The sequence below is a fragment of the Xyrauchen texanus genome, chromosome 9, assembly GCF_025860055.1.
Source record: "Xyrauchen texanus isolate HMW12.3.18 chromosome 9, RBS_HiC_50CHRs, whole genome shotgun sequence".
In the NCBI taxonomy this organism is placed as follows: Eukaryota; Metazoa; Chordata; class Actinopteri; order Cypriniformes; family Catostomidae; genus Xyrauchen; species Xyrauchen texanus.
Window position 1 is genome coordinate 49,367,045 of NC_068284.1, and position 25,000 is coordinate 49,392,044.

General features: G+C 30.1%; 1 protein-coding gene across 1 annotated transcript in view; it reads right to left on the minus strand.

Moving 5' to 3' along the window:
• Window positions 1-1,221: 1,221 nt before the first annotated feature.
• Window positions 1,222-25,000, minus strand: part of LOC127648665 (receptor-type tyrosine-protein phosphatase S-like) — a 159,894-nt gene continuing 136,115 nt past the window's right edge. Inside the window, exons 27-35 of the mRNA XM_052133378.1 lie at window positions 24,869-24,988; window positions 24,603-24,757; window positions 21,533-21,818; window positions 21,265-21,443; window positions 20,977-21,103; window positions 19,099-19,224; window positions 18,660-18,814; window positions 18,220-18,355; window positions 1,222-1,370 (exon numbers count right to left, since the gene is read on the minus strand). Of these exons, the coding sequence (XP_051989338.1) occupies window positions 1,302-1,370; window positions 18,220-18,355; window positions 18,660-18,814; window positions 19,099-19,224; window positions 20,977-21,103; window positions 21,265-21,443; window positions 21,533-21,818; window positions 24,603-24,757; window positions 24,869-24,988 (1,353 nt within the window). The 3' untranslated portion in view covers window positions 1,222-1,301. The remainder of the gene's footprint in view (window positions 1,371-18,219; window positions 18,356-18,659; window positions 18,815-19,098; window positions 19,225-20,976; window positions 21,104-21,264; window positions 21,444-21,532; window positions 21,819-24,602; window positions 24,758-24,868; window positions 24,989-25,000) is intronic.

Below are 25,000 nucleotides of genomic sequence, written 5' to 3' on the forward strand. Positions count from 1 at the left end.
ACGAGTCAAATTAATTTTTGTGGTGATCAATTTTATGACACTGTGACGAGGAGGAGGGTGTGGCCAGATTTCCTCTCTCTCCCCTTATCTCTCCCGGGGTGCAAAGAGGCGGGAAGATCACAGTATTGAACTGGTACTCTGTATTTTACAGGAGGGTCGCTCGCGTGCCGTTGGTTTCCTCAATAACGATCATCGGCACATCAGACACAAACACATCTCACGCATGTACAGTCCACTACACCACAGCTCAATTATATCGCAATACAAATCATAGAAATCAGGAGATCCTTACAAATTCAAGCATAATATTAACAAAATGAATAAAAAAATCAGCTGGATTAAATATTTGACAACCACAGTAAGGCTCACTTGAAGTCTCTGATGGCGAATCTAAAGCGGTGCTACTCAGTAAACATCACGCCTTCACTAGACCAAACATGACGGGAAGAGACAAACAGAGGAGCAGAAATCATCTTTTGGATCTTTGTAAAGGATGATTAGAAATAGATTGAATAGATTCTTTAATCTGTTGATGATCCGAATCGTTGATATTTACCTGACAAGCCTTCTGCCAACGTTTGTTTGAATAATATTTCATGTTCCTCTCACCAGAAGCGTACATGATGCCACAGAGCAAAAGATTATGATACAGATTCGAGCTGTTGAAACTCCCTTCACTTTCAACACACGGTATAAGCAGCATGTATCCATGAAATACAGAGTTCTGCCGGCTCTTCGGGGAATATCACATGTGCTGACAGTATCGTATGATCAGTCCGTGACGCCGCCATGTTTCCTCTGAAGCAAAGGCGGTTCTGCGGGCGCTCCGTGAGGCACAGAAGGTGAAGATCTGTTCCGCTATCAGATGGCAATGAGACTTCGGGCAGGGCACAGACGACGTTGGCAAATAAAGTTTGAAGAAAAACTCCCGTTTAGGGTGCAGCAATTTTCCAGGCTTTTGATTTCATAGTTTTTTGTTTTAAATAGATTTTGTACATGTAATATTTTATCCTCTTGTTATGAAGAAGAGCTTCATTCACAGTTTAATATCTCTAAAAAGCCGACCACAACATTAAAATCAAGATTTGAACACTGAGGTAATAGTTTGACGCAGAACTCCCCTCACACGTCCCGAGAGAACGTTCCTTCAGTGTTGCTGTTGTTCTCTTCATGAGTGATGTCATTGTATTTCCTGTGGTATAATGTGTTTAGTTGCTTGTTTGGGTCTCCAGCGAGTGTTTGTAGTGTGTTTGCAGACGGTTGAGGGGGATCGACGAGTCCAGATGTTTCTGGTCTTCTTCTTATGTTGCATAGTGATCAAAACTCCCCAGATACTCCAAACCGGCCTGATAACAGAACTGATACTCGTCCTGAGAACACACACAATCACAAACACCACATGACCCTTGAGGTGCTGATCAAACATCTCATCTTTTAAAAGTAATTCAGTTGTGTCGGTGGTATTTAAGACAATAGAGAGGAAACGGGTCATTCAAGAAACTGTTCAAATGACCAATAATATTTACTGACCTTCAATTCTGGAACATTCAACACCAAAACATTTTGAATGTAACATTTGGTCCTAAATGTAATAAAGTCCCTAAATATTATAAATATTTGGTTCTAAACGTAATAAAGTCCCTAAATGTTATACATATTTGTCTCTAAATGTAATAAAGTCCCTAAATGTAATACATATTTGGTTCTAAACGTAATAAAGTCCCTAAATGTTATACATATTTGTCTCTAAATGTAATAAAGTCCCTAAATGTAATATATATTTGGTCCTAAATGTAATAAAGTCCCTAAATGTAATATATATTTGGCTCTAAATGTAATAAAGTCCCTAAATGTAATACATATTTGGTTCTAAACGTAATAAAGTCCCTAAATGTTATACATATTTGTCTCTAAATGTAATAAAGTCCCTAAATGTAATACATATTTGGTTCTAAATGTAATAAAGTCCCTAAATGTAATACATATTTGTCTCTAAATGTAATAAAGTCCCTAAATGTAATACATATTTGGTTCTAAACGTAATAAAGTCCCTAAATGTTATACATATTTGTCTCTAAATGTAATAAAGTCCCTAAATGTAATACATATTTGGTCCTAAATGTAATAAAGAATCTAAATGTAATACATATTTGGTTCTAAACGTAATAAAGTCCCTAAATGTTATACATATTTGGCTCTGAATGTAATAAAGACTCTAAATGTAATACATATTTGGTTCTAAACGTAATAAAGTCCCTAAATGTTATACATATTTGTCTCTAAATGTAATAAAGTCCCTAAATGTAATACATATTTGGTCCTAAATGTAATAAAGAATCTAAATGTAATACATATTTGGTTCTAAACGTAATAAAGTCCCTAAATGTAATATATATTTGGCTCTGAATGTAATAAAGACTCTAAATGTAATACATATTTGGTCCTAAATGTAATAAAGAATCTAAATGTAATACATATTTGGTTCTAAACGTAATAAAGTCCCTAAATATTATACATATTTGTCTCTAAATGTAATAAAGTCCCTAAATGTAATACATATTGGTCCTAAATGTAATAAAGACTCTAAATGTAATACATATTTGGCTCTGAATGTAATAAAGGCTCTAAATGTAATACATATTTGTCTCTACATGTAATAAAGAATCTAAATGTAATACATATTTGGTCCTAAATGTAATAAAGAATCTAAATGTAATACATATTTGGTCCTAAATGTAATAAAGGCTCTAAATGTAATACATATTTGTCTCTAAATGTAATAAAGTCCCTAAATGTAATACATATTTGGTCCTAAATGTAATAAAGACTCTAAATGTTATACATATTTGGTCCTAAATGTAATAAAGTCCCTAAAAGTAATAAATATTTGGCTCTAAATGTAATAAAGGCTATACATGTAATACATATTTGTCTCTAAATGTAATAAAGGCTCTAAATGTAATACATATTTGGCTCTGAATGTAATAAAGTCTCTAAATATAATACATATTTGTCTCTAAATGTAATAAAGGCTCTAAATGTAATACATATTTGTCTCTAAATGTAATAAAGGCTCTAAATGTAATACATATTTGGCTCTGAATGTAATAAAGTCTCTAAATGTAATATATATTTGTCTCTAAATGTAATAACGGCTATACATGTAATACATATTTGGCTCTGAATGTAATAAAGTCTCTAAATGTAATACATATTTGTCTCTAAATGTAATAAAGGCTATAAATGTAATACATATTTGTCTCTAAATGTAATAAAGGCTCTAAATGTAATACATATTTGTCTCTAAATGTAATAAAGGCTATAAATGTAATACATATTTGTCTCTAAATGTAATAAAGGCTATAAATGTAATACATATTTGTCTCTAAATGTAATAAAGGCTATAAATGTAATACATATTTGTCTCTAAATGTAATAAAGGCTATAAATGTAATACATATTTGTCTCTAAATGTAATAAAGGCTCTAAATGTAATACATATTTGTCTCTAAATGTAATAAAGGCTATAAATGTAATACATATTTGTCTCTAAATGTAATAAAGGCTATAAACGTAATACATATTTGTCTCTAAATGTAATAAAGGCTCTAAACGTAATACATATTTGTCTCTAAATGTAATAAAGGCTCTAAATGTAATACATATTTGTCTCTAAATGTAATAAAGGCTATAAATGTAATACATATTTGTCTCTAAATGTAATAAAGGCTCTAAATGTAATACATATTTGTCGCTAAATGTAATAAAGGCTATAAATGTAATACATATTTGTCTCTAAATATAATAAAGGCTCTAAATGTAATACATATTTGGTCCTAAATGTAATAAAGTCCCTAAATGTAATATATATTTTGTCCTAAATGTAATAAAGTCCCTAAATTTAATAAATATTTGGCTCTAAATGTAATAAAGTCCCTAAATGTAATATATATTTGGTCCTAAATATAATAAAGTCCATAAATGTAGTAAAACATTGGCTCTAAATGTAATAAAGTCCCTAAATGTAATATATATTTGTCACTAAATGTAATAAAGAATCTGAATGTAATATATATTTGTCACTAAATGTAATAAAGTCCCTAAATGTAATATATATTTGGCTCTAAATGTAATAAAGTCCCTAAATGTAATACATATTTGGCTCTAAATGTAATAAAAAATCTAAATGTAATACATATTTGTCACTAAATGTAATAAAGGCTCTAAATGTAATATATATTTGTCACTAAATGTAATAAATATTAGGCCCTAAATGTAATAAATATTAGGCTGTAAATGTAATAAAGTCCCTAAATGTAATATATATTTGGCTCTAAATGTAATAAAGTCCCTAAATGTAATATATATTTGGTCCTAAATGTAATAAAGAATCTAAATGTAATACATATTTGTCTCTAAATGTAATAAAGGCTCTAAATGTAATAAAGGCTCTGAATGTAATATATATTTGTCAATAAATGTAATAAAGTATCTAAATGTAATATATATTTGGCTCTAAATGTAATAAAGAATCTAAATGTAATATATATTTGGCTCTAAATGTAATAAAGTCCCTAAATGTAATATATATTTGGTCCTAAATGTAATAAAGGCTCTAAATGTAATATATATTTGGCTCTAAATGTAATAAAGGCTCTAAATGTAATAAAGTCACTGAATGTAATAAATATTTGGTCCTATATGTAACAAAGTCCCTAAATGTAATAAATATTTGGCTCTAAATGTAATAAAGGCTATACATGTAATACATATTTGGCTCTGAATGTAATAAAGTCTCTAAATGTAATACATATTTGTCTCTAAATGTAATAAAGGCTCTAAATGTAATACATATTTGTCTCTAAATGTAATAAAGGCTCTAAATGTAATATATATTTGGCTCTAAATGTAATAAAGTCCCTAAATGTAATACATATTTGTCTCTAAATGTAATAAAGGCTCTAAATGTAATACATATTTGTCTCTAAATGTAATAAAGGCTCTAAATGTAATACATATTTGGCTCTGAATGTAATAAAGTCTCTAAATGTAATATATATTTGGCTCTAAATGTAATAAAGAATCTAAATGTAATACATATTTGTCTCTAAATGTAATAAAGGCTCTAAATGTAATACATATTTGTCTCTAAATGTAATAAAGTCTCTAAATGTAATACATATTTGGCTCTGAATGTAATAAAGTCTCTAAATGTAATAAATATTTGTCTCTAAATGTAATAAAGGCTATACATGTAATACATATTTGTCTCTAAATGTAATAAAGGCTCTAAATGTAATACATATTTGTCTCTAAATGTAATAAAGGCTCTAAATGTAATATATATTTGGTCCTAAATATAATAAAGTCCCTAAATGTAGTAAAACATTGTCTCTAAATGCAATGAAGTCACTGAATGTAATAAATATTTGGTCCTATATGTAACAAAGTCCCTAAATGTAATAAATATTTGGCTCTAAATGTAATAAAGGCTATACATGTAATACATATTTGGCTCTGAATGTAATAAAGGCTCTGAATGTAATATATATTTGTCAATAAATGTAATAAAGTATCTAAATGTAATATATATTTGGCTCTAAATGTAATAAAGGCTCTAAATGTAATACATATTTGTCTCTAAATGTAATAAAGGCTCTAAATGTAATACATATTTGTCTCTAAATGTAATAAAGGCTCTAAATGTAATATATATTTGGCTCTAAATGTAATAAAGGCTCTAAATGTAATACATATTTGTCTCTAAATGTAATAAAGGCTCTAAATGTAATACATATTTGGCTCTAAATGTAATAAAGGCTCTGAATGTAATATATATTTGTCAATAAATGTAATAAAGTATCTAAATGTAATATATATTTGGCTCTAAATGTAATAAAGAATCTAAATGTAATATATATTTGGCTCTAAATGTAATAAAGTCCCTAAATGTAATATATATTTGGTCCTAAATGTAATAAAGGCTCTAAATGTAATATATATTTGGCTCTAAATGTAATAAAGTCTCTAAATGTAATAAAGTCACTGAATGTAATAAATATTTGGTCCTATATGTAACAAAGTCCCTAAATGTAATAAATATTTGGCTCTAAATGTAATAAAGGCTATACATGTAATACATATTTGGCTCTGAATGTAATAAAGTCCCTAAATATTATAAATATTTGTCTCTAAATGTAATAAAGGCTCTAAATGTAATACATATTTGTCTCTAAATGTAATAAAGGCTCTAAATGTAATACATATTTGGCTCTGAATGTAATAAAGTCTCTAAATGTAATATATATTTGGCTCTAAATGTAATAAAGAATCTAAATGTAATACATATTTGTCTCTAAATGTAATAAAGGCTCTAAATGTAATACATATTTGTCTCTAAATGTAATAAAGTCTCTAAATGTAATACATATTTGGCACTGAATGTAATAAAGTCTCTAAATGTAATAAATATTTGTCTCTAAATGTAATAAAGGCTATAAATGTAATACATATTTGTCTCTAAATGTAATAAAGGCTCTAAATGTAATACATATTTGTCTCTAAATGTAATAAAGGCTCTAAATGTAATATATATTTGGTCCTAAATATAATAAAGTCCCTAAATGTAGTAAAACATTGTCTCTAAATGCAATAAAGTCACTGAATGTAATAAATATTTGGTCCTATATGTAACAAAGTCCCTAAATGTAATAAATATTTGGCTCTAAATGTAATAAAGGCTATACATGTAATACATATTTGGCTCTGAATGTAATAAAGTCTCTAAATGTAATACATATTTGTCTCTAAATGTAATAAAGGCTCTAAATGTAATACATATTTGTCTCTAAATGTAATAAAGGCTCTAAATGTAATACATATTTGTCTCTAAATGTAATAAAGGCTCTAAATGTAATACATATTTGTCTCTAAATGTAATAAAGGCTATAAATGTAATACATATTTGTCTCTAAATGTAATAAAGGCTATAAATGTAATACATATTTGTCTCTAAATGTAATAAAGGCTCTAAATGTAATACATATTTGTCTCTAAATGTAATAAAGGCTCTAAATGTAATACATATTTGTCTCTAAATGTAATAAAGGCTATAAATGTAATACATATTTGTCTCTAAATGTAATAAAGGCTCTAAATGTAATACATATTTGTCTCTAAATGTAATAAAGGCTATAAATGTAATACATATTTGTCTCTAAATGTAATAAAGGCTATAAATGTAATGTATATTTGTCTCTAAATATAATAAAGGCTCTAAATGTAATACATATTTGGTCCTAAATGTAATAAAGTCCCTAAATGTAATATATATTTTGTCCTAAATGTAATAAAGTCCCTAAATTTAATAAATATTTGGCTCTAAATGTAATAAAGTCCCTAAATGTAATATATATTTGGTCCTAAATATAATAAAGTCCATAAATGTAGTAAAACATTGGCTCTAAATGTAATAAAGTCCCTAAATGTAATATATATTTGTCACTAAATGTAATAAAGAATCTGAATGTAATATATATTTGTCACTAAATGTAATAAAGTCCTAAATGTAATATATATTTGGCTCTAAATGTAATAAAGTCCCTAAATGTAATATATATTTGGTCCTAAATGTAATAAAGAATCTAAATGTAATACATATTTGTCTCTAAATGTAATAAAGGCTCTAAATGTAATAAAGGCTCTGAATGTAATATATATTTGTCAATAAATGTAATAAAGTATCTAAATGTAATATATATTTGGCTCTAAATGTAATAAAGAATCTAAATGTAATATATATTTGGCTCTAAATGTAATAAAGTCCCTAAATGTAATATATATTTGGTCCTAAATGTAATAAAGGCTCTAAATGTAATATATATTTGGCTCTAAATGTAATAAAGGCTCTAAATGTAATAAAGGCTCTGAATGTAATATATATTTGTCAATAAATGTAATAAAGAATCTAAATGTAATATATATTTGGCTCTAAATGTAATAAAGAATCTAAATGTAATATATATTTGGCTCTAAATGTAATAAAGAATCTAAATGTAATACATATTTGGTCCTAAATGTAATAAAGTCCCTAAATGTAATATATATTTGGTCCTAAATGTAATAAAGTCCCTAAATGTAGTAAAACATTGTCTATAAATGCAATAAATTCACTGAATGTAATGAATATTTGGTCCTATATGTAATAAAGTCCCTAAATGTAATAAATATTTGGCTCTAAATGTGATAAAGTCCCTAAATGTAATATATATTTGGCTCTAAATATAATAAAGTCCCTAAATGTAATATATATTTGGTCCTAAATATAATAAAGTCCATAAATGTAGTAAAACATTGGCTCTAAATGTAATAAAGTCCCTAAATGTAATATATATTTGTTACTAAATGTAATAAAGAATCTGATTGTAATATATATTTGTCACTAAATGTAATAAAGTCCCTAAATGTAATATATATTTGGCTCTAAATGTAATAAAAGTCCCTAAATGTAATATATGTTTGGCTCTAAATGTAATAAAGAATCTAAATGTAATACATATTTGTCTCTAAATGTAATAAAGGCTCTGAATGTAATATATATTTGTCAATAAATGTAATAAAGTATGTAAATGTAATATATATTTGGCTCTAAATGTAATAAAGAATCTAAATGTAATATATATTTGGCTCTAAATGTAATAAAGTCCCTAAATGTAATATATATTTGGTCCTAAATGTAATAAAGGCTCTAAATGTAATATATATTTGGCTCTAAATGTAATAAAGGCTCTAAATGTAATAAAGGCTCTGAATGTAATATATATTTGTCAATAAATGTAATAAAGAATCTAAATGTAATATATATTTGGCTCTAAATGTAATAAAGAATCTAAATGTAATATATATTTGGCTCTAAATGTAATAAAGAATCTAAATGTAATACATATTTGGTCCTAAATGTAATAAAGTCCCTAAATGTAATATATATTTGGTCCTAAATGTAATAAAGTCCCTAAATGTAGTAAAACATTGTCTATAAATGCAATAAATTCACTGAATGTAATGAATATTTGGTCCTATATGTAATAAAGTCCCTAAATGTAATAAATATTTGGCTCTAAATGTGATAAAGTCCCTAAATGTAATATATATTTGGCTCTAAATATAATAAAGTCCCTAAATGTAATATATATTTGGTCCTAAATATAATAAAGTCCATAAATGTAGTAAAACATTGGCTCTAAATGTAATAAAGTCCCTAAATGTAATATATATTTGTTACTAAATGTAATAAAGAATCTGATTGTAATATATATTTGTCACTAAATGTAATAAAGTCCCTAAATGTAATATATATTTGGCTCTAAATGTAATAAAAGTCCCTAAATGTAATATATGTTTGGCTCTAAATGTAATAAAGAATCTAAATGTAATATATATTTGGCTCTAAATGTAATAAAGTCCCTAAATGTAATATATATTTGGTCCTAAATGTAATAAAGGCTCTAAATGTAATATATATTTGGCTCTAAATGTAATAAAGGCTCTAAATGTAATAAAGGCTCTGAATGTAATATATATTTGTCAATAAATGTAATAAAGAATCTAAATGTAATATATATTTGGCTCTAAATGTAATAAAGAATCTAAATGTAATATATATTTGGCTCAAAATGTAATAAAGAATCTAAATGTAATACATATTTGGTCCTAAATGTAATAAAGTCCCTAAATGTAATATATATTTGGTCCTAAATGTAATAAAGTCCCTAAATGTAGTAAAACATTGTCTATAAATGCAATAAATTCACTGAATGTAATGAATATTTGGTCCTATATGTAATAAAGTCCCTAAATGTAATAAATATTTGGCTCTAAATGTGATAAAGTCCCTAAATGTAATATATATTTGGCTCTAAATATAATAAAGTCCCTAAATGTAATATATATTTGGTCCTAAATATAATAAAGTCCATAAATGTAGTAAAACATTGGCTCTAAATGTAATAAAGTCCCTAAATGTAATATATATTTGTTACTAAATGTAATAAAGAATCTGATTGTAATATATATTTGCAACTAAATGTAATAAAGTCCCTAAATGTAATATATATTTGGCTCTAAATGTAATAAAAGTCCCTAAATGTAATATATGTTTGGCTCTAAATGTAATAAAGAATCTAAATGTAATACATATTTGTCACTAAATGTAATAAAGTCCCTAAATGTAATATATATTTGGCTCTAAATGTAATAAAGTCCCTAAATGTAATATATATTTGTCACTAAATGTAATAAAGAATCTAAATGTAATATATATTTGGCTCTAAATGTAATAAAGGCTCTGAATGTAATATATATTTGTCACTAAATGTAATAAAGAATCTAAATGTAATATATATTTGGCTCTAAATGTAATAAAGAATCTAAATGTAATACATATTTGGCTCAAAATGTAATAAAGAATCTAAATGTAATACATATTTGGTCCTAAATGTAATAAAGGCTCTAAATGTAATATATATTTGTCTCTAAATGTAATAAAGGCTCTGAATGTAATATATATTTGTCACTAAATGTAATAAAGAATCTAAATGTAATATATATTTGTCACTAAATGTAATAAAGAATCTAAATGTAATATATATTTGTCTCTAAATGTAATAAAGGCTCTGAATGTAATATATATTTGTCACTAAATGTAATAAAGAATCTAAATGTAATATATATATTTGTCACTAAATGTAATAAAGAATCTAAATGTAATATATATTTGGCTCTAAATGTAATAAAGAATCTAAATGTAATATTTGGCTCAAAATGTAATAAAGAATCTAAATGTAATACATATTTGGTCCTAAATGTAATAAAGGCTCTAAATGTAATACATATTTGTCTCTAAATGTAATAAAGGCTCTAAATGTAATACATATTTGTCTCTAAATGTAATAAAGGCTCTGAATGTAATATATATTTGTCACTAAATGTAATAAAGAATCTAAATGTAATATATATATTTGTCAATAAATGTAATAAAGAATCTAAATGTAATATATATTTGGCTCTAAATGTAATAAAGAATCTAAATGTAATACATATTTGGCTCTGAATGTAATAAAGGCTCTAAATGTAATACATATTTGGTCCTAAATGTAATAAAGACTCTAAATGTAATACATATTTGGTCCTAAATGTAATAAAGACTCTAAATGTAATACATATTTGGCTCTGAATGTAATAAAGGCTCTAAATGTAATACATATTTGTCTCTAAATGTAATAAAGTCCCTAAATGTAATACATATTTGGTCCTAAATGTAATAAAGACTCTAAATGTAATATATATTTGTCACTAAATGTAATAAAGAATCTAAATGTAATATATATTTGGCTCTAAATGTAATAAAGAATCTAAATGTAATACATATTTGTCACTAAATGTAATAAAGAATCTAAATGTAATATATATTTGGCTCTAAATGTAATAAAGAATCTAAATGTAATACATATTTGTCACTAAATGTAATAAAGAATCTAAATGTAATATATATTTGGCTCTAAATGTAATAAAGAATCTAAATGTAATACATATTTGGCTCAAAATGTAATAAAGAATCTAAATGTAATACATATTTGGTCCTAAATGTAATAAAGGCTATACATGTAATACATATTTGGTCCTAAATGTAATAAAGACTCTAAATGTAATACATATTTGGTCCTAAATGTAATAAAGACTCTAAATGTAATACATATTTGGTCCTAAATGTAATAAAGACTCTAAATGTAATACATATTTGGCTCTGAATGTAATAAAGGCTCTAAATGTAATACATATTTGGTCCTAAATGTAATAAAGACTCTAAATGTAATACATATTTGGTCCTAAATGTAATAAAGACTCTAAATGTAATACATATTTGGCTCTGAATGTAATAAAGGCTCTAAATGTAATACATATTTGTCTCTAAATGTAATAAAGTCCCTAAATGTAATACATATTTGGTCCTAAATGTAATAAAGACTCTAAATGTAATATATATTTGTCACTAAATGTAATAAAGAATCTAAATGTAATATATATTTGGCTCTAAATGTAATAAAGAATCTAAATGTAATACATATTTGTCACTAAATGTAATAAAGAATCTAAATGTAATATATATTTGGCTCTAAATGTAATAAAGAATCTAAATGTAATACATATTTGTCACTAAATGTAATAAAGAATCTAAATGTAATATATATTTGGCTCTAAATGTAATAAAGAATCTAAATGTAATACATATTTGGCTCAAAATGTAATAAAGAATCTAAATGTAATATATATTTGGCTCTAAATGTAATAAAGAATCTAAATGTAATACATATTTGGCTCAAAATGTAATAAAGAATCTAAATGTAATACATATTTGGTCCTAAATGTAATAAAGACTCTAAATGTAATACATATTTGGTCCTAAATGTAATAAAGTCCCTAAATGTAATATATATTTGGTCCTAAATGTAATAAAGTCCCTAAATGTAGTAAAACATTGTCTATAAATGCAATAAATTCACTGAATGTAATGAATATTTGGTCCTATATGTAATAAAGTCCCTAAATGTAATAAATATTTGGCTCTAAATGTGATAAAGTCCCTAAATGTAATATATATTTGGCTCTAAATATAATAAAGTCCCTAAATGTAATATATATTTGGTCCTAAATATAATAAAGTCCATAAATGTAGTAAAACATTGGCTCTAAATGTAATAAAGTCCCTAAATGTAATATATATTTGTTACTAAATGTAATAAAGAATCTGATTGTAATATATATTTGTCACTAAATGTAATAAAGTCCCTAAATGTAATATATATTTGGCTCTAAATGTAATAAAAGTCCCTAAATGTAATATATGTTTGGCTCTAAATGTAATATATGTTTGGCTCTAAATGTAATAAAGAATCTAAATGTAATACATATTTGTCACTAAATGTAATAAAGTCCCTAAATGTAATATATATTTGGCTCTAAATGTAATAAAGTCCCTAAATGTAATATATATTTGTCACTAAATGTAATAAAGAATCTAAATGTAATATATATTTGGCTCTAAATGTAATAAAGGCTCTGAATGTAATATATATTTGTCACTAAATGTAATAAAGAATCTAAATGTAATATATATTTGGCTCTAAATGTAATAAAGAATCTAAATGTAATACATATTTGGCTCAAAATGTAATAAAGAATCTAAATGTAATACATATTTGGTCCTAAATGTAATAAAGGCTCTAAATGTAATATATATTTGTCTCTAAATGTAATAAAGGCTCTGAATGTAATATATATTTGTCACTAAATGTAATAAAGAATCTAAATGTAATATATATTTGTCACTAAATGTAATAAAGAATCTAAATGTAATATATATTTGTCTCTAAATGTAATAAAGGCTCTGAATGTAATATATATTTGTCACTAAATGTAATAAAGAATCTAAATGTAATATATATATTTGTCACTAAATGTAATAAAGAATCTAAATGTAATATATATTTGGCTCTAAATGTAATAAAGAATCTAAATGTAATATTTGGCTCAAAATGTAATAAAGAATCTAAATGTAATACATATTTGGTCCTAAATGTAATAAAGGCTCTAAATTTAATACATATTTGTCTCTAAATGTAATAAAGGCTCTAAATGTAATACATATTTGTCTCTAAATGTAATAAAGGCTCTGAATGTAATATATATTTTTCACTAAATGTAATAAAGAATCTAAATGTAATATATATATTTGTCAATAAATGTAATAAAGAATCTAAATGTAATATATATTTGGCTCTAAATGTAATAAAGAATCTAAATGTAATACATATTTGGCTCTGAATGTAATAAAGGCTCTAAATGTAATACATATTTGGTCCTAAATGTAATAAAGACTCTAAATGTAATACATATTTGGTCCTAAATGTAATAAAGACTCTAAATGTAATACATATTTGGCTCTGAATGTAATAAAGGCTCTAAATGTAATACATATTTGTCTCTAAATGTAATAAAGTCCCTAAATGTAATACATATTTGGTCCTAAATGTAATAAAGACTCTAAATGTAATATATATTTGTCACTAAATGTAATAAAGAATCTAAATGTAATATATATTTGGCTCTAAATGTAATAAAGAATCTAAATGTAATACATATTTGTCACTAAATGTAATAAAGAATCTAAATGTAATATATATTTGGCTCTAAATGTAATAAAGAATCTAAATGTAATACATATTTGTCACTAAATGTAATAAAGAATCTAAATGTAATATATATTTGGCTCTAAATGTAATAAAGAATCTAAATGTAATACATATTTGGCTCAAAATGTAATAAAGAATCTAAATGTAATACATATTTGGTCCTAAATGTAATAAAGGCTATACATGTAATACATATTTGGTCCTAAATGTAATAAAGACTCTAAATGTAATACATATTTGGTCCTAAATGTAATAAAGACTCTAAATGTAATACATATTTGGTCCTAAATGTAATAAAGACTCTAAATGTAATACATATTTGGCTCTGAATGTAATAAAGGCTCCAAATGTAATACATATTTGGTCCTAAATGTAATAAAGACTCTAAATGTAATACATATTTGGTCCTAAATGTAATAAAGACTCTAAATGTAATACATATTTGGCTCTGAATGTAATAAAGGCTCTAAATGTAATACATATTTGTCTCTAAATGTAATAAAGTCCCTAAATGTAATACATATTTGGTCCTAAATGTAATAAAGACTCTAAATGTAATATATATTTGTCACTAAATGTAATAAAGAATCTAAATGTAATATATATTTGGCTCTAAATGTAATAAAGAATCTAAATGTAATACATATTTGTCACTAAATGTAATAAAGAATCTAAATGTAATATATATTTGGCTCTAAATGTAATAAAGAATCTAAATGTAATACATATTTGTCACTAAATGTAATAAAGAATCTAAATGTAATATATATTTGGCTCTAAATGTAATAAAGAATCTAAATGTAATACATATTTGGCTCAAAATGTAATAAAGAATCTAAATGTAATACATATTTGGTCCTAAATGTAATAAAGACTCTAAATGTAATATATATTTGTCACTAAATGTAATAAAGAATCTAAATGTAATATATATTTGGCTCTAAATGTAATAAAGAATCTAAATGTAATACATATTTGTCACTAAATGTAATAAAGAATCTAAATGTAATATATATTTGGCTCTAAATGTAATAAAGAATCTAAATGTAATACATATTTGTCACTAAATGTAATAAAGAATCTAAATGTAATATATATTTGGCTCTAAATGTAATAAAGAATCTAAATGTAATACATATTTGGCTCAAAATGTAATAAAGAATCTAAATGTAATACATATTTGGTCCTAAATGTAATAAAGACTCTAAATGTAATACATATTTGGTCCTAAATGTAATAAAGACTCTAAATGTAATACATATTTGGCTCTGAATGTAATAAAGGCTCTAAATGTAATACATATTTGTCTCTAAATGTAATAAAGTCCCTAAATGTAATACATATTTGGTCCTAAATGTAATAAAGACTCTAAATGTAATATATATTTGTCACTAAATGTAATAAAGAATCTAAATGTAATATATATTTGGCTCTAAATGTAATAAAGAATCTAAATGTAATACATATTTGTCACTAAATGTAATAAAGAATCTAAATGTAATATATATTTGGCTCTAAATGTAATAAAGAATCTAAATGTAATACATATTTGTCACTAAATGTAATAAAGAATCTAAATGTAATATATATTTGGCTCTAAATGTAATAAAGAATCTAAATGTAATACATATTTGGCTCAAAATGTAATAAAGAATCTAAATGTAATACATATTTGGTCCTAAATGTAATAAAGGCTATACATGTAATATATATTTGGTCCTAAATGTAATAAAGACTCTAAATGTAATACATATTTGTCACTAAATGTAATAAAGAATCTAAATGTAATATATATTTGGCTCTAAATGTAATAAAGAATCTAAATGTAATACATATTTGTCACTAAATGTAATAAAGAATCTAAATGTAATATATATTTGGCTCTAAATGTAATAAAGAATCTAAATGTAATACATATTTGGCTCAAAATGTAATAAAGAATCTAAATGTAATACATATTTGGTCCTAAATGTAATAAAGACTCTAAATGTAATATATATTTGTCACTAAATGTAATAAAGAATCTAAATGTAATATATATTTGGCTCTAAATGTAATAAAGAATCTAAATGTAATACATATTTGTCACTAAATGTAATAAAGAATCTAAATGTAATATATATTTGGCTCTAAATGTAATAAAGAATCTAAATGTAATATATATTTGGCTCTAAATGTAATAAAGAATCTAAATGTAATATATATTTGGCTCTAAATGTAATAAAGAATCTAAATGTAATATATATTTGGCTCTAAATGTAATAAAGAATCTAAATGTAATATATATTTGGCTCTAAATGTAATAAAGAATCTAAATGTAATACATATTTGGCTCAAAATGTAATAAAGAATCTAAATGTAATACATATTTGGTCCTAAATGTAATAAAGACTCTAAATGTAATATATATTTGTCACTAAATGTAATAAAGAATCTAAATGTAATATATATTTGGCTCTAAATGTAATAAAGAATCTAAATGTAATACATATTTGTCACTAAATGTAATAAAGAATCTAAATGTAATATATATTTGGCTCTAAATGTAATAAAGAATCTAAATGTAATACATATTTGTCACTAAATGTAATAAAGAATCTAAATGTAATATATATTTGGCTCTAAATGTAATAAAGAATCTAAATGTAATACATATTTGTCACTAAATGTAATAAAGAATCTAAATGTAATATATATTTGGCTCTAAATGTAATAAAGAATCTAAATGTAATACATATTTGGCTCAAAATGTAATAAAGAATCTAAATGTAATACATATTTGGTCCTAAATGTAATAAAGACTCTAAATGTAATACATATTTGGTCCTAAATGTAATAAAGACTCTAAATGTAATACATATTTGGTCCTAAATGTAATAAAGACTCTAAATGTAATACATATTTGGTCCTAAATGTAATAAAGACTCTAAATGTAATACATATTTGGCTCTGAATGTAATAAAGGCTCTAAATGTAATACATATTTGTCTCTAAATGTAATAAAGTCCCTAAATGTAATACATATTTGGTCCTAAATGTAATAAAGACTCTAAATGTAATATATATTTGTCACTAAATGTAATAAAGAATCTAAATGTAATATATATTTGGCTCTAAATGTAATAAAGAATCTAAATGTAATACATATTTGTCACTAAATGTAATAAAGAATCTAAATGTAATATATATTTGGCTCTAAATGTAATAAAGAATCTAAATGAAATACATATTTGTCACTAAATGTAATAAAGAATCTAAATGTAATATATATTTGGCTCTAAATGTAATAAAGAATCTAAATGTAATACATATTTGGCTCAAAATGTAATAAAGAATCTAAATGTAATACATATTTGGTCCTAAATGTAATAAAGGCTATACATGTAATATATATTTGGTCCTAAATGTAATAAAGACTCTAAATGTAATACATATTTGTCTCTAAATGTAATAAAGTCCCTAAATATAATAAATATTTGGTCCTAAATGTTTAATAAAACTTTGGCTCTAAATGTAATAAAAACCCTAAATGTAATAAAACATTGACTATCAAAAACACAAATGCATTAACATTATATCGACATACAGAACATACTAATAATTGCAAACACAAACATAAACAACCTAAAATATAACAAACACCCTTCGTAAATCATTTGTATATATTAAGGACCAAAACCTTTTACATTAAGGGCCTTTATTACATTAAGGAATGATTATTACATTTGTGTCCTCTTCGAAACATGTTTTGAAAGAAAAATCGAATACATTATTAATATTGTATTTTCAATTATAATGTGTGACACCAAAACAATTCTAATTAAAAGTATATGAACTCCAAACATACTGTGATGGGTTCAAATAATGCAAGTGTGAGATATGACAGACGTGTGTAATGTGTTCAAAACTATCTGACCCAATCAGGATGTTAAATGTGGACAGAATGATTCTGTGCGTGTTTGTGTAACGGTACCTCAGTCTGAACCATCGCCGGTCGCTGTGTGCGCAGCATTTTCACTGTCTGGAAGATGTCGACTGCACCCTCATAACGCATCCGCTCCAGAACTATACTGAGAGTGATGAACACACCTGTCCTGCCCACACCCGCACTACACACACACACACACACACGTTTAATGACAGTGAGTCATGTGTTGAATCAGTGTGTCTCTGATGTGGCTTTTCTCACGCTGAGATCTGAGCTTGACCTTTCAGTTATTTCTGCCATCTAACATTTACATACTTCTCATGTTCCAATTGTAAACACTGTGTGTGTGTGTGTGTGTGTGTGTGTGTGTGTGTGTGTGTGTGTGTGTGTGTGTGCAGGGTTGGCTTTCAGCTGTCAATCAGAGTTTAGTACTCAACTCAGTGCGGTCTGAAATGCAGTTCTGGTGTCTGTGAAGTGTAACACACCTGCAGTGGACTGCGATTGGTCCATCCTGACCGAACTGCTCCTTGGTTTTGTGCACCTGACCAATGAAATCAATGAATCCTTCTCCAGACTTCGGAACTCCTTGTTCTGGCCAATCAGTGAACTGGAACTGTCTGACGGTTCTCGACTGTCCGTCCTGAGAAGAGAAGACACAATTGTGCATCAACACTGTTACCATCATAATGTCTCACTATAGATGTATTATAATCTTCTGTGACCGTGACATCATCCCTCACTAAGTGAAATCTCTTGTAACATCTTTATGTTTTGCAAAAGAGCGCACACTTATCAGTAAACATCTGACAACTGACACGTGAACATATGTAGAAATATGAGCATTAGATTCTCTTTCTGTTTGTCCTGGACCCGTTGATGTTCATGTAGTGCAGTAACTAACAGTAAATGAGGTCGTTCACTCACCCTGGCATCAGTGACTTTAAACTCTCTCAGTATGTACTGCGGCATGTTGTATTCTGCCATCGGGTCGACCACAAAGTACTGATATCTGGCAGAGCGTTCTGCGGGCCAGTACTGATGACACTTCTCCTAAATACACACACATGCACAGAAAACTGGAACATTTCTTTACATTTTGCTTTGCATATCATCTGAATAAAATGTAACTGTGTGTCTTACACTGCTAACTTACTATCGTTTTGCATTTCAAACCTTCATTAAACTGCAATGGTGACATTCTTCAATTTTGTACGACTCTGTGAACTGACCTCTTGGCTCAATACCAACATGACATCATATCCTGGTCCGTTGCGATGTATGACAATAATTCACATGATCACAGACTAGTGTGAACGCCCCTTAAGCCAAATTATACATGTAACAGTTGAGCCTTTACTCGAAAGCTTAAAGTGTGTTTTATTGTCATTTTATTTATTTGGGGTTATATGCAGTTTGATTATTTTTTAGGGGTCAAGTACTGAAGGATTTGTGGCACCTATTGTATTCATTATTATTATTATTATTATTCTTCCTCCCCAATGAGAGTCTCTGAACTGTACGTTGGCACACTGATAGTGGTGGTCATGAATAGTCTCCATAGCAAATTTGGGACCACTAGGACAAACTCGATAGTGCCAGCACCATGTCAAAAATGAACTTTTCGTTTGTGCGTATCTTTTGAACCATTATTCCTAAAGACACCATTCTTTTTTTGTCCTGATGATTCTCCTTACATTAAAACTCCGCCCATTTCAGTGGCCGCCATCTTGGATTATTGATGTTTCCAGTTGAAAAGTTTCACGTCCTTCGAACTGTGTCTGATTTGTCCAAACAATGTCTTGCGATATTCTCCAGACCAAGCCGCACAGAAATGGTGATACAGAATTTAGATTTTCGCTTTTGTTTAAAAGTTCGGCATTGCAAAGTTAAGAAGGTCAATGTGAAAATGGATTTGAGGCTGTATCTCGGCAACCCTTTTACCAATCCAAACAAAACTTAGTATGCTTCATGAGGACAATAGTCTGAGGGTATATGCAGAGTTTCGCAACAGCGCCACCTATGGGTCAAGAATTGTGAAAAATTGCTTTTTTTTGCCAGTAACTTTTGAACCGTATACGTACATGTCCAATATATTTTAGACATGTCCAAAAATGATGAGCTATTTTGATATCATAAACAGTCATATGTCTTTTGAGCCCTTTGTTGAATTCAAATAAAAATATGTATTTCCACATAATTTCCCGAAAGTACCTGAAGTTCAAAAGAAAATCAAATATTTTCATGGTTATCATACTACATGGTATGATAGCTTAGCTAACCGGCTAATGGTTAGCATGCTAACTGTAGGGTATGCTTTCTTTTAAGGGTATTTAATCACAGTGCTATCCATACGCAACATACGTTTAGCATGTTTATTGGTAAGGACGGTTTCGTGTCTTATCATGTCTCTTTGGCAGTGTTGAGATGTGTCAGTGGTTAAAGCACTGGATTATGGTTCAAACGTTTGCATTTTGCCCTCATCTGCCATTGGTCAAACAAACATATAGTCCCGCCCCCAACTCACACTATTGATTGAGCTAATGAAATCAAACTACCAATAATTAAAGTTGACTCTGAACATTAAACTGGGACACATTGATCCATAAAGTTTTTTGACATCCCAAAAAAGAATTATATTTCCAATGTTTTTGTCCTAGTTTTAGTATATGATGAAAACTGTTACACAGGCGGATGTCATTTAATGTGTCACTAACAGTGTAATGAATCTTTCCTGAAGGCGAGGAACGTGTCACGCTCTATTTCCTCTAATTATCTCCCGCTGTGACACCACCTGACACTCACCCGCCCCATTTCACGCAGCTTGGTCAACATGACGACGATGGTGGAGTTGTGTTCCCAAAGCATCCGCCAGAAGTCTTCCGTGGTCTCGGCTAACGGCCCTTGTGTCGCTATATATGCCCTCTGCTGCCTGAACACAAACACAGCGACATAACAAAATGTGACATACAAGTGTATCGAGATCAGCCAAAACATTTACACACTCGTCAAGTCAATCTTTATTATGCCTTTACATTCAAACGTTTGACTGGTGCGTATAAGAACAATTAGCATGTGTGCACAGTATCACACCTGTATCCATCTATGAAGCTGGCGTTGATGTAGTCCGAGCCCTCCAGGCCTCTGATTGGCTGCAGACACACGCGGGTGGTCTCGTACGGCATGATGTTCACCAGACGGTTCTTGAACTTGTTGCAGGGCAGATTAGCGCTCACAAACCGTGAAGTGTGCGCTTTAGTGTTGGCCAGACGCTGAGAGACACAAATCCGTTGAGTTTAAGCAGATGTTCATCATGTCAGAACTGAATGGACTTGAATTGAAAAGCACGATGAATTCATACCTTGAACTCCAGCTCCATTCCGGTAACATGTTCTTCCGCCTCCACCTGCGAGAGTTTCTGGATGTACGAATGGAGACTGCGCGCCGCGACCTCGGTGTTCCCGCACGCCACGGCCTCCAGCAGCGCCTCGTGAATGAAGCTGTACTGATCTTCTGTCTGGACCATATAGTTCCTCTGAGAACGCATCAGAGTCACGTGACCGTACACGTCCACCGTGTGCTCGTGACGGATGCGCTCCAGCATGGCGTCGATGACGATAAAGCAGCCGGTGCGTCCCACACCCGCACTGAGAGACAGACAGACAGACAGACAGACAGACAGACAGAAGGGACTATTAAACTGATGTGTCTCTGGTCTGTTTTGATGCAGATAATAAAATGCAACTAACGTATACTCATGAACAGTTACGATAGCAAAATAAATATAGATTAGAAAATGCTTCATATATCTTTAGCTGTTAATGTCAAAGGTCGTGCGTCCAATCAAACTTGAATAAATGCATCTGTCACTTTGTAGAAGCTCGTTAAATTAGACAGGTGTCAAGATGGACGGGTTGTGTGACATGAACTCATCCTCAAAATACATCAATAAAACGACACAAGGTCAAAGAACACATTGAAATTCAAGAGACGTTCAGAATAAAATGATTCACTATATAGAGAAGTGTCTGTCATGTTAATTAATTAGCATAATGTTGGGCCTGTGCAGTTTTATATATATTTACACCACAGTTAGTTCCGGTCCTGGAATCTGATTGGATGAGAGACGTTCTGACATCATCACTGTGTGTGTGTGTGTGTGTGTATAAGTGTAAGCGCATATCTGTTAGGAGTTCCTGTCTTTATTTTTGACATTACATGTTATCCAGCAGGTGGTGGCAAAAGATCATTTTGTGTGTAATATGAGTCAGTTGGTGATGTGAAGTGAATGTAAAGTCATTGTTTACATAGAACTGCGCTCTGTGAGTTTCCACATTGGATACATGCTGTTTAAAATGGCGGTGGACATCACTGTCTCTATAGTGAATGATATTTGTGCACCGGCTACTGCGAAATAGAGAGAAATACCCCGCATGGACGTCTATATTCCACTGAGAATACTGACAGCATCTCTGATTGGGTGTGGCAACTGGTGATCGCACACACTCCTCTCTCTCACACACACACACACACACACACACACACACACACACACACACACACACACACACACACCTCTCTCACTCTCTCTCTCTCTCTCACACACACACACACTCCTCTCTCACTCTCTCTCTCTCTCACACACACACACACACACACACACACACACCTCTCTCACTCTCTCTCTCTCACACACACACACTCACACACACACACACACACACACAGACACACACTCCCCTCTCACTCTCTCTCACACACACACACACACACACACACACACTCCTCTCTCACTCTCTCTCTCTATCACACACACACACACACACACACTCACACACACTCCTCTCTCAATCTCTCTCTCTCTCACACACACACACACACACACACACACACACTCCTCTCTCAATCTCTCTCTCTCTCACACACACACACACACACACACACACACACTCCCCTCTCACTCTCTCTCACACACACACACACACACACACACACACACACACACACACACACACACACACACACACACACACTCCTCTCTCACTCTCTCTCACACACACACGCACACACACACACACTCCTCTCTTAATCTCTCTCTCTCTCACACACACACACACACACACACACACACACACACACACAGACACACACTCCTCTCTTAATCTCTCTCTCTCTCACACACACACACACTCCTCTCTCACTCTCTCTCACACACACACACACACACACACACACACACAGACACACACTCCTCTCTTAATCTCTCTCTCTCACACACACACACACACACACACACACACACTCCTCTCTCACTCTCTCTCTCTCTCACTCACACACACACACACACACACACACACACACACACACACACACACACACACACACAGACACACACACAGACACACACACACAGACACACACACACACACACACTCACACACACACACACACACACACACACACACACACACACAGACACACACACTACACACACACACACACACACACACACACACACACACACACACACACACACACACACACACACACACACAGACACACACACAGACACACACACAGACACACACACACACACACACACACACACACACAGACACACACACAGACACACACACACACACACACACACACACACACACACACACACACACAGACACACACACACACACAGACACACACACACACACACACAGACACACACACAGACACACACACACACACACACACACACACACAGACACACACACACACACACAGACACACACACAGACACACACACAGACACACACACACACACACACAGACACAGACACACACACACACACACACACACACACACACACAGACACACACACAGACACACACACAGACACACACTCTTAACTCTTATCTACACACACACACACTTTCACTTTCACACACACACACACACACACACACACACACACAGACACACACACACTATCTCTACATCTCACACACACACACACACACACACTCTCTCACTCTCTCACTCTCACTACACACACACTCACAGACACACACACACACACACACACACACACACACAGACACACACCTCTCTAAATCTCTCTCTCTCACACACACACACACACACACACACACACACACACACTCTCTCACTCTCTCTCTCTCACACACACACACACTCACAGACACACACACACACAGACACACACACACACACACACAGACACAGACACACACACAGACACACACACAGACACACACACACACACACACTAATGCTAAAAAAAAATGCTAAACTTTGACAAATAATAGTTTGATGAAATAAATGATTTTGATGGTCCAAATTCAGGGAGGAGTCATTTTCCAGTAGTGTAGGAGTGTTAAATCTCATGAACGGGCTGAAGTGGGGCGGTTCTGACCTGCAGTGGACGACGACGGGTCCGGCGTCTGGCGGGTTGCACGCTTTCACTCTACGCAGGAAGGCGAGGAATGGCGTGGGATATTCGGGAACGCCGTGATCCGGCCACGCTGTGAACTGGAACTGTCGCACCTCTCGTCTCTCATTGGAGCCGCTCTGATGGGAAATGACATCACAAGCAGAATATAATGACAACTGTAGGATTACAGACACTGACCTGCCATTACTAACGCCACAGACGGATCTACAGGAATGAAATCGGCGCACCGTGTGCAGCGAGAAGGTCCGAACACAGAACGTGGCGAGTTCCATCGTGTCCAGCAGAGACACCTGAACCGTCCCGTATGTGTCTGTACCACGACTGGGCCAGTACTGATCACACTTGATCTACGGAACAGA